This window comes from Numida meleagris, chromosome 11 (genome assembly GCF_002078875.1).
Source record: "Numida meleagris isolate 19003 breed g44 Domestic line chromosome 11, NumMel1.0, whole genome shotgun sequence".
Lineage (NCBI taxonomy): Eukaryota > Metazoa > Chordata > Aves > Galliformes > Numididae > Numida > Numida meleagris.
The window spans coordinates 18171544-18182993 of NC_034419.1; the positions used below are offsets into that span (position 1 = coordinate 18171544).

The 11450-nt window shown below is 39.1% G+C and overlaps 1 protein-coding gene across 1 annotated transcript in view; it reads right to left on the reverse strand.

The window, feature by feature from the left end:
- The window catches only part of CRBN (cereblon), a 34235-nt gene that overhangs the window by 1250 nt on the left and 21535 nt on the right, over positions 1–11450 (reverse strand). Inside the window, exons 2-11 of the mRNA XM_021409469.1 lie at positions 8379–8491; positions 8021–8223; positions 7045–7194; positions 5225–5387; positions 4190–4252; positions 3419–3503; positions 2849–2964; positions 1368–1432; positions 769–900; positions 1–225 (exon numbers count right to left, since the gene is read on the reverse strand). The exon at positions 1–225 is cut by the window's left edge and continues 1250 nt beyond it. Coding sequence (XP_021265144.1) covers positions 42–225; positions 769–900; positions 1368–1432; positions 2849–2964; positions 3419–3503; positions 4190–4252; positions 5225–5387; positions 7045–7194; positions 8021–8223; positions 8379–8491 — 1274 coding nt within the window. The 3' untranslated portion in view covers positions 1–41. The remainder of the gene's footprint in view (positions 226–768; positions 901–1367; positions 1433–2848; positions 2965–3418; positions 3504–4189; positions 4253–5224; positions 5388–7044; positions 7195–8020; positions 8224–8378; positions 8492–11450) is intronic.

Genomic DNA, 11450 nt, shown 5'->3' on the forward strand with positions numbered 1-11450 from the left:
GACAGAGTACTGCCTGTCCATCTCCAAAGCAGGATACTGGATTACAAGCAGAGTAACGGTGATCTGTCCTGGCCCAATTCGTCCTCTGCTTCTGGAATCCGAGGCAGGAGAGCAGACCGTGTCAATCCCCAGAATTTTTGTGGTGACATATCCTTTTTGGTAGCTGTGAACTTCCATCCCATATGGTTCCCACAGATTCTGCACTGGGCTATAGTCCAGGCATACCTGCCAAAAAACAAACAAACAAACAAAAAACCTTCAAGTAGAGGAAGTAATTAAAGCATTCAGGATAGAAGAATGATTTCTGATACTATGCTACAGAAGGGACCACGCAGGTAAGTGACCTGGTAAAAAAAGAATGGATTTGTGAAACTGTAATTCAAATGTAATTTGACATTTCAGCTCTTTTTAAGAGATCAAGTATTTCAAGTTTTGAATGTATGCCTGAAGCACGCTCATTCAAACCAAAAAATCGCTACCAGGGAAGGGTGATATTTTGCCACAAGACCACTATTAGGCAGACTTTTACATCTTGACAATTAATTCTGCTATTTTTCCAGATGCATTTAAATGCATTCAGCAGTAATCAGATTAAGACAGCATAAGTAATTTTTAAATTACTGTAACATTTATTCAGTTTAGGTCTTTTAAAAAAAAAAAAAGATCCCAGTAGAGTAACTGCATTTATACATCGTGTTTTCCACAGCGGAACAGTTAAGAAGTTTGCAACCAAATTTATGTCACTTATAAACAGTTGAACAGTATTACCCAGGAAACCAGCTGTGTTCTGTTGATGGCCGTCCGCTGAGATTCAAGTTGCAGGCTTTATATACAGTAAGGGTTTCATGGATGTAACCATGAGGATTCACATACGCTGCCATGGGTCCACATAAGGATAAACTGTAAAAGAACATTCAAAATTTTGTCAGAGTTCCAGAAAGAAGAAAACAATGGCTCCCAGATGTAAACAGGTGGAAAACTGTCAGCGACGCTTCAAACCATTTCACTTAGTGAAAGAACCACTTCAGGTTGTAGGAAAAAATGTATGCGTCGTTATATTCTTAAAGATTCAAAGAAAATAGATGTTAACGTAAAGTAGCACTCAAAGGTCTTAGAGGGCTATAGTAAATGAGGATACGTATTACCTAGTTATTGAGCCTCTACTTCAGAAAAGGTATTTAAACAGATATTACCCAAGTAAGGATTACAGTATTCTCATCTTCAGCTGCACCTTGCCCAGCTGTTTGTTAAAGGTGACAAGTTATTAGAGAGTAGCCAATAGGATGTTGGTACAGAACCCACCCCACTTAAGGCAGTTAATAATGAGTCTATCATGTGCTTTACTTGATTAGGAACAATAAACTCACCTGAATATTTCATTCTTGGTTGTTATTTCAGTATCCTGGCATTGCTTACAACAAAGAGATGTACACTTGAAAAGAAAAAAAAAAAAGAGGGTAACTTCATTCACTTCCAGATACCTGTCAGCACAGCAGCAAATAGCAACATTTCTCTTCCCTTCTCTCCGAACAGACTTTGTACCAAGTCCTCTGTTTATCTGGGCAGCAGTCACTTCTGTTTTCCCTTTTATATCAGAGGATAACAATTCGTATGCATTTTACTTACTCGTGGTAATCATTAATTATTTTTTTAAAAATCTATACACTTCTTCTTAATCTAAAAAAAATGTGATTGCACAGTAAGAATCAAATTGCTAAGATCTTTAAAAGCTAATTTAGAAACAAAAAAACCTTCATTCTTCTAAGACATAACAGAAAAGGTAGAATGAATAAAAATACAATCACTACTTTTTCTAAAATTTGAGAATGCTGTATATCAATTGTCTTAGACTTATCGAGACAAAGACATACGATGCACTGACCTTTTTCTTAATTATGATGACAGAGTAATTTATCTCCTACAATTTCTATAAAGCAGAACCAAACAATTCATCACTGACGTTGCCAAGAAAATAGCCGTTTAAACCAGCTTCGTAGAACGTTTTACTACGAATTTTCAGGAGGTGCACTGTGATGAGTGTATTACCAACACTTTAATTTGTCTCTCTAGTCAGAAATTGGATAGCAAACATTCTTGCTACCAACTACCAGACAAACTCTTTCAGTGTTTTCTCTGGAACACGAGTAGCAATCTGAACTGCTATTGGAAATACTGAAAGATGTCGTTGCCAACGCTGTTTCTAAAATGCATGGATTCAACATGAGGTCGCTGACAAATATTTGCATTACAATATAATATATTCTTAAGCGATGCACCATGTAGAAATAAAACCTATAAGACCTATATTTAGAGCATTATATGGCCATGGAATGTCAAGAAAAGAAGACAACTTTTAAAGCATTTTTTAAAAGTTAATACTTAACAAGTCAATATATGCCTTTTGCTAAACAATCTCTGCAGTCTAAGATTTATACTCAATAGCTTGATACCACAAAAACTTATCTTTTGTCACAAAATGCACAAGTTTTCATTGCACAACACTGATTCATTGCAGTACACTATTCTGCCAATATGGTGTTCTGATGCTCAAAAGGTTGGTAACCACAACACTAGACTTCTAGCACCATCTCTTGGAGAAGGAAGTGTAGTGAGGTGCTGAAATACCATTTCTAACAAAAACAAACAGGATTCTTGCTGCAAAATAAGTCTAGAATTAACATCATTTTCTTCCTTGAGCCAACTTTTCAAGGCAAAGGAAAAATAAAAACTCCCAAGCTCACTCTCCAGAAGTATTATTTGTTATAGGAGATGGTAACAGACAGTTGTTTTTTTTTCAGTGGTAGGGAGAACAATACTAAAGTAAAGAACAGGTATAACAAATACTCACTTTGTTCATAATATCTAATTCACACCGGAGTCGCTGAATAGCACTACCTATTTTAAGCAACTGTATGCGTAATGCATCATCGATGGGCAGGCAAGCAGCAACTCTGTAAGAAAAATCTAGAAATGAGAAAGTACCAGGCCTGTTAGAATTTAAGAAAGACAGAAACCTACCAGTTCTATTCAGTTACAGATTGAGAGCTAAAACACAGTTTTATAATGGACTTTGAGAGTTCACTTCTGTACATCCAGAACAGACACTTGCAGAAAGTTTTAAAAACTTGAATGCTTTTGGCTCGTTTCCTTGCGAAACTTTTCAATCACACTCCTCCTGTAAAGGAGCACGATAGTTTTATTTCTTTTACTAAAAGTGTTTTAGAACAATTGGAGGATATTCATTTCTTCCTAAGTTCTTGTCAAAGCTAATGACAAAATCAGCTATCAACATTTACTGGAACCTAGAAGTGAGGAATGGACTGTAGTAATTATCTAATTAGTAATTATCTAACTCCTATGGTCTTAAGATTTTTCTTTTTCCTAAATCAAATTTGAATTCATAAGCTAAAGACCATACCTATTGGGTTTGTTGGAAGAGACTCATCTTTAAGATTTTCATCCCATTCGTGTAGCTGCCTCTTGACTCTTTCCATCAAGGTTTCCTTTTGTTGGAAGAAAAGCCTAATTTAAGTACATAGGTATTTCTGTTTTCTTAGAAAAAGGAAGCAAAATGTGGAGTAAGCTACTTTCCCTACTGGACATCATGTAATTCTTTTAAGTCTCAAACGCTAATTACAGACACTTCATACCTCCACGTTCTAAGCTAAGAACAAAACAAGATGGGAAACAGGCAAAACCCAACCAACGATAGGTATAAATCTCATCTGAGATAAGCAGAGAACTGTTCAAACTCTAGAGACATACAGACCTGGGCTAAGCAGAATTAGCCTTCTCCTGTCCCTTGATGTATTAAACACACACTTCCACATAGGTATATGAAGAAAAATACAAGTTTTTTAAAAGTACACTAACTCCAATAGGAAAGACCCACCTGAGACTATCAGGTGTTGGGCTGGTTGGGACACTCACCTGGAGCACGTGGGACAGAAGATCGAGTTTTCTGCTCCAAGACAACACAGCAGGAACCTGAACCTCAGTCATCCCTCCCAGATGCACACTCTAGCACCGGGGACCAATGGCACAGAGGGGAAGCCTTTACTGCCCTTACCAGTAAACTACGAGTTACACTCTCCTTCAAAAAACACTTATGATCCAACAAAATAGAACTTAAATATTACCCAGTAAATAGACATAAAAAACAAAACATATATTATTTGGTAGTACTTACAGCATCATATAAAGAGTAAAGCCAGGGAGGCCAAGATGTCAGACTGGCACAGTGAAACTTCCTCTGAAACCAAAATCAGAAAATATTTTTATTTAATATTAGCAGATTTTACCAACATATGCCTCTGTTTTAATTGTGTAAACAAGACATCTGATTATTGAAAGATACAACAAATTATCACCATCACTGCCAGTATTTCACGAGGCTTCTGAAACACTTCTCAAATGAACTGAGTGCTAAGGCTTTTGTACAAGATAGACAACACATGGATTTCCTCAGAAAATCTGTCTCAGCATTATAAGTATTTTTACTACTTAGTAAGAAGAAATGATGCCTTTCAAAGGAGTATCTGAAATCTAGACGGTTCAAAAATATAAGTGCTGTTAAGTAACACATCTTCTTTAGTCTCCATCAGTTATTGATGTCTCAGCAACCACAGCAATTACTGATACTGACTATGTAAGGTGATTAAAGTCTTTCATATCAATTCAGTCAAATGAATAAATACATAAAATGAAAGAAAGAGATTAATGAGCAATATCAGGTATCTCAAGCTGACAAAGACAAATTCAAAGAATATACGGTCACATTTTTAAAGTGGAAAACTGATGTGTTACAAACAACAACACGAGTTAGAAGTTCCAGAGGATGCTTTCTCACAGCAGAATAATTACTGGTGAAGAAAACTGCTGTGTTACTTCAAGTCAGGATGTTTTTCTGATCTACCTACAAACAAAAAATACAAATTTGCTGGTTTTTTCCACCAACGCTTCGTTATCTGTAAGTTTTAGCAATGAGCATTATCCCTTACGTGTTTATGTAAAAATGAGTAAACAAAGGAAACTCCTATAAAACATGCATTTCCCTACTGTTGATAGCTGATAAACAATAACACAAGCTATGAAAACAAAACAAAACAAACAACCCAGGAGCTTGGTATCCAGCATCCCAGCTGCGCATCCACCTCTGAATACAAACAGATGCAATTTAATACTGTGACAAATGGTACTAACGAAGAAACAATTTGCTTCCAACCTTTTGATACTTCTGCCACCACTGACGTAAAGCTCGATCCTGCCATACTGTAGGTTTGGAAGAAGGAAAGACGTGACGTCGGCTGAGCGACTGCAGTTGTACCGCTGCCATTGTTGAAGGCAGCACTCGCTCAGGAAGGATTTGCACTTTAGCCTGTTGGATTCTGATAAAAGAAAAAAACATGAAGATTCACACATAGACAAGAGTATCGAAAATGGATTTTACTGCTTATCAAGACTCGGTACTACAGAATTTAAGCAGGAATCTATTTTATCAGAGTTTAAGTTGTTCTAACATAGATCAAATTACCTTAGGAAACACACAGCATATTAACAAACCAAGCACATACTGCTCTAAAATACAGACTCACACCCCTGGCTAAGTTGTTGAAGCCACTGTGCTGACTGGACTTTGGCGTACACTGGAATTTAGTACACCTAAGATCAAAGTAGAACCAATGAATTACAGATTCTTCTATCTATTTTTAATTTGCCTTCAGAAGTCAGAAGCAGCTGCTTACCAAATATTTTCTGCATTGCCCTACAGAACTCCACATTTTTTCAGCAAAAGTTACTTCGCTGTTTTTTTTTTTTTTTTACTTTCCCAGTTAACTTCTTTTTCCATGAGATACAACGGGATGCCTATGTATTTTAGAGCACAGGTTGGGACTGTGGTGGACAGAATTAAAGACAGACTGACAACGGCTACACAGCACAATATTCCACCATCTCAGCAGTGGATTTTCAGATTTTTGTCTCAAGTTACCTTTGGTATTAAACTAACAGTCAGCAATTACATACCAAACTCTCAGAAAGGAAATTTAGCTGAAAAGGAGTTTGCTATCTTCAAACCACAAAAGCTTATGTGCTTAGCTAGAGTTCAAAATCAGCAGAAATAGGATATAGACTCTGATCATCCTTTAATATCCTAGCATCAACCAGGTCACCTATTCCACAGTGTCTGATAACGGATACATAGCTACTAAGAATACTGCCTAGAAGGAAGGAATTTAATTTTTTTTAACAGTATGATGCATCAGAAATCCTGAAATATAAGATGCATGTCATTATTTCAAGGGTGCTTTTATGTTTTACAGAAGGAAAAACGAGCAAGAGAAGCGACTTGTTTCTCCATTATTATTACCAGCCTTCAGTCATCCCCAAGAAAACCACCCCTCTTGGGATCAGTTACTGTCCTCTCCATATCTGAATCATGCAGCTGGATGCTTCTGTACGTTGCTCAAGCTCAGTAGTTAAAGATCACTCAAAATAGAAAAAGGGAAAGAATTTTGTTATTAACTGCATTGTCAGACCATTGCCTGCAGCAGTTCAGAGCTGCAACTGCACATAAAGTTAAATGGAACATGTCCTATGCAGACCTCTAGAGAGGACTTCATAAAACGCAAGTTACAGTTTTTCAGAGGTATGGAAGCTGGTATCAGGAATGCTTTCCACAAGACAACACAAGGCACACACTTGATAGAGGACAGCCTCCTCTCACTTCACATTTGGTTTGAAACGAGGATGTGAGAGACACTGCAAGAATCATCTTTTTTCCAGGCTTAACTTTCAGAAACAAAATAATTCTGACAGATATTTTCACACACACGTCAAATCAAACTACAGGCTGATGTTATTTAGAGAACCTTAGAGCAAAGATACTACAACTGAAACACATAGGTGAGGAAGCTGCTGATGAAGTGTAAAAACACTAACGAGCCAACTGTGTGAAAGAAAGGCCATATGCACCTGCAACAAAAGATAAATGTTTTGGTCAAACAAGATGTGCAGTATGAAAAATCAAAGACATTATTTTCTTACCCGTCTGACTGGGTTCGTATTTCAAGCACCTTGAACCTCTGTCTTCCTATTGCTTTTACTTTGACTGTTTCAATTCCATATTCCTGCTCTTCTCTGTAGGCATATATTTCTGCTGTTGTTCCAAAATGTGCTTCCCTTTCACGTACGTTACTAAAAGGAACAGAATTTTAAAAGTTACCTACCCTTGAAATAGCACTGTTCATTCAGATTCCTCTTGTTAATCTACCTGCACTGTCAAATCTTACCACTAAGCCTTCCTTAATCAAGAAGGTCAACGTGGTAAAATGCCTTCAAACCGCTGCAAACATTTTTCCTTATTTTAAAAGCTAATTCTAATGTTGTGGGTTTTTTTCCCCCACTATTTGGTTTATTTTTCAAAGGGGTAGAGGCAGGAATCTCGGAATACAAAGATCACCAACTTGAAAGGCACACTTTGAAAGTACCAAACTTGTTTAGATGGACTTTCTAAAAATGACTATTCCCTATATAATTAAACCATAGTAAATGGAGAATAAGAGGGAGGAATGCTCCCAGCTTCTTTCGGCACACATTGGTCTTTCCCAGTTCTCCATCATCTCATGTGCCTCTACTCTACTGCCAAACCTTCATCTGCACTTGCTTCTACACAAAAGAAGCAAATACACCTCTATGACAATAAAGTTTCCAATCAAGGATCAAATTCTTACATTTCAGATCAAGACTGCTGTAAGGAAAATGGGGTCAATGCATTCAACCAGCAAAATCTCAAGGGTGCTCAAACAAGGACACTTTCTGCTTTTCTTAAATAAATGTGATGCTGTGACGGAGCTACTTTTCACGGTGGGTTAGAGGAATATGTTTGTCCCACAATTTCAAACCGCAACTTAAGTTTTCACCACAGAACCGATGCAATCATTTGCTTTTGATTTAGTATCCAAAGAAATTGTGCTAAAAACACATGCTGCATACTATCAGTAAACTCACTTCTGTATTTTACCTGTATGCAAGAACAGCAAATGTTCTGTCTTTCTGAATTAAATTCCGCACCATGCTAACCTCTTGAGGGTGAAAAAGCTGAAGAGGTAACGTCTGTCCAGGTATCAACATCACCATCACGTGGGGCAACACTGGAATCACCTGACAGCTGTCATCATCATGCAGTGTTCTCCCGTGAAACTCCTCCATATCGGAACCTAAATACTGAACAAAATAAGTCAGGAAGCGACAGAGCGTAACAGATCTTTTTGAATTACCATGACAAAATAAGAGTCAAGGTTTTTATGACAGGATTCCGTAAAAACCATCAAAGCTTCTTCGAAACATATTTAATGGAAGATACTTAGAGAAAGACATACCATATGTGATGTTGGCAAACTAGTGTCAAAATTAATCATGTTTGGCTTTTCGGCTTCTTTACCATCTTGATCTTCAACTTCCATTTCATTGTCATCCTCTTCCTCGCTCTCTGCTAATAAGCACACACAGAATACTGTGTACACATCAAGCAGCAAAGATGAAGATACTGAGAAAAATCAGAGAATCACAGAAACGCATTCAATATCCCCAGGCTATTGCCTTTCACAGGGAAGCAGCTTTCATACTGGTACATAATTTTCTTGTTGTTATAGCAAAATGACTGCACTGTAGAAAGACCCAAAAGCAGGTTATTTATTTTCGAATGGCTAAGGAACAACCTTTTTGGGGCAGCTGATAATATGTAAATTCTGTTGGTTCAGATTTTTACTTCAGTAGCTGCTCTTTATTTCAGTTCTGAATGTCTTCTGCCTGCAACACAAGGATGCCAACTAACTTAATTTCCTGCAGGAGGCTGAATGCGCCACTTGAAGTGGTACAAAACTGAACAATGCAACTAAGTACATAAAGCAACTGAGCTGCAAGTAATCTGAAGCTCTATATGCAGGCAAACACTCTTGCTGATGTTCCTAGACAATTTCACTGATGTCAACGTCTCCTCTGTGCACACCAATCATGATCACAAAGGCCAGCACTGCACACACAGAAAGGCCCAAACTACAAAGGAAGGCAGTATTATGACTCTGGAGAGAATTTCAGGTACAAAACAGTATTTAAAGATTACTACTTTTGTATCATTTCTAGCTCTAGGCATCAACCCTAAAATTACTTTCAAGCAAGAACACAATTAAGTTACCTGCATGTTTTATTTTGCATTTATCTGTATACAATCCATATACATATTTAAAAGTAAATTTAAATAATCCTAATGAAGATAACGAAAAAGATGTGTTTCTAAAATGCTGGTTTCACTGCCCAAGCTGTGAATTGCCATGTTGCTCTTAGGCCTTCAGGCACGTTTGTTAAATGTATTCTTTACAAAACGGTCTGTTGGTGTTTATGTTTCTGTTTTAACTCACTTAAAAAAAAAACACATGCTTTACAGCACTGCATACTTTGTCTGTAGGAGGAATTGCACAACCCACTGATGTTTCAAATCCATTCTGCATTGTATTCATCTCAAACAGAAATGATCCAGAACGGCAAGAAAAGAGATTACAGACTCTCTTTGGCATTTTATCAATTACAAAACTTAAAGAAATAAGACACCACTTCCTTAATTGTCATAAAAATATATCAATTTCTGCATAATTTATTTATTCCGTGATACGTAGTTCGGAATCCTAAGCATAAGTGATTGCAAAAAGTTTAAAACGTACAAGAGGGCCAGCACTCTCCAGCCTGATGGAAGGAAACTTTGGGGTGGCTCTGGAGCAGCAGTGTGGGAGGGAGGCCATCTCAACTGAAAACTGTATTCTGGTTTATATACACTCATTAAGTTGTATGAGTCATTAGCATGTTTAATAGCCTGCTAGAGAAAGGCTGTTTCATTTGCTTTTCTGAACACAATAGGAACTAACAGTCGTCGATCTGAGAGCGACTGCATCCTGCAAACTTTTGCACGCTCTTGCCAAAATCGCACCCTAACGGCTGTGCGGTGGCAATCTGGAAGGCTGGAAGGAATGATGACTCATTTCACTGCAGCAGCAGCACCAGGAGAACGTGAAAAAACACCATCTTCACTCTCCTCTTTGGTCACACTACAGAAGTGAGAGATGGAAGACAAAAGGAACTGTATCTTCATCACTCTTAACTGTATTCTAGTTGATTTTTTTATTTCACAGCTAGCGAGAGCTCAAGTGTGACCAAGCTCACGCTTCCTTCGGTGCAGGCTGTGCATTCCTAGATGCTCATCCTGGCCCACCAACCCTGCCAAATCTACTGCCAACGTCTTTCTGCAGAACCGAGGAAACACAAGCCTCATTTAGCAAACAGAAACAGGGGAGGAAATACTAAGGCTGGTATTTTTACATTATTTAAAACATACAGGCCTAACATCCTCCCAGTATTTCCTTCCACAGCAAATTACACTGGTTACTAGCAAGACTGACTTACTGCTCGGTACATGCTTATTCTGAAATTATAATTTTTTTTTCCAGTTTAGCAGGAGTTACTTCCGAAGCCAAAACACGAGCTCATGTCAGTTTGGTGGCATTACATGCTAAATAAGAAAAATACACCTTATTACGCAACAGGCATCTACACGAGGAATTCTGCTGCTGTACGTGGACAGACAAACCAGGCTGCCCTACAAATTCCTGCATGCACACCGCAGGAAGCCTAGACACCGTGCATCCAGCACTGCTCCCCTGCCTGGTGCAGAGCACCTCCTGCTTTCCCTGCTCCCTAATGGCATTACTGAGCATTTAGACTGAGTTGAGACTTTCTAAATCAACAAATGACTTCCTCCCGATTTATTTGGTTTTACAGTGGCCCAAATCTGCACAGCACATTATCTGCATTTGCCAACTTTGGTGGAACTTACACCTTTTCAGCCCATTTCCCCCGACCACCTGCATAACACCCAGCTGACGGTGCCTGAGAGTCTTCAACCACTACAGAATTATGCCCTCGGTTGAAAAATTTTTAAAAAGCACGCTGCACTACGGAATAATCGACGACTTTGCACTTCTCCGAACGCTGCTTGATAATATCAACCTCTGCACGGCCCGCGCTGCCAACACGAAGCAACCAGCGATGGGCGAGGCCTGTGGTGCCAGCCCGAAGGCGGCCCGCCGCCCGCACCCACAGAAATGGCAGCACCACGAGCAGCGCACAGGCCCACACGGGCAGGGCGGTACCCGGAGCAGGCCCGCTGCTGGCACTCGGCACCAGCCGCGTCGCGGGGCAGGGCACGGCTGTGACCCTCACGTCCTCCTCGCCCCACGGCCTGCTCCCCTCCGCTTCCCCCCGTGCTGGCGGAACCAATTTTCTCCATGAACAAAGAATTCTCATCTCCGCTTTCTGATGATTCTACACTAATTTACCGCTTCTCGGTACTCTTATCTTTCTAGCACAGACCCGGGGCTGCCCAGCCCGCCTCCCCCAGCTCC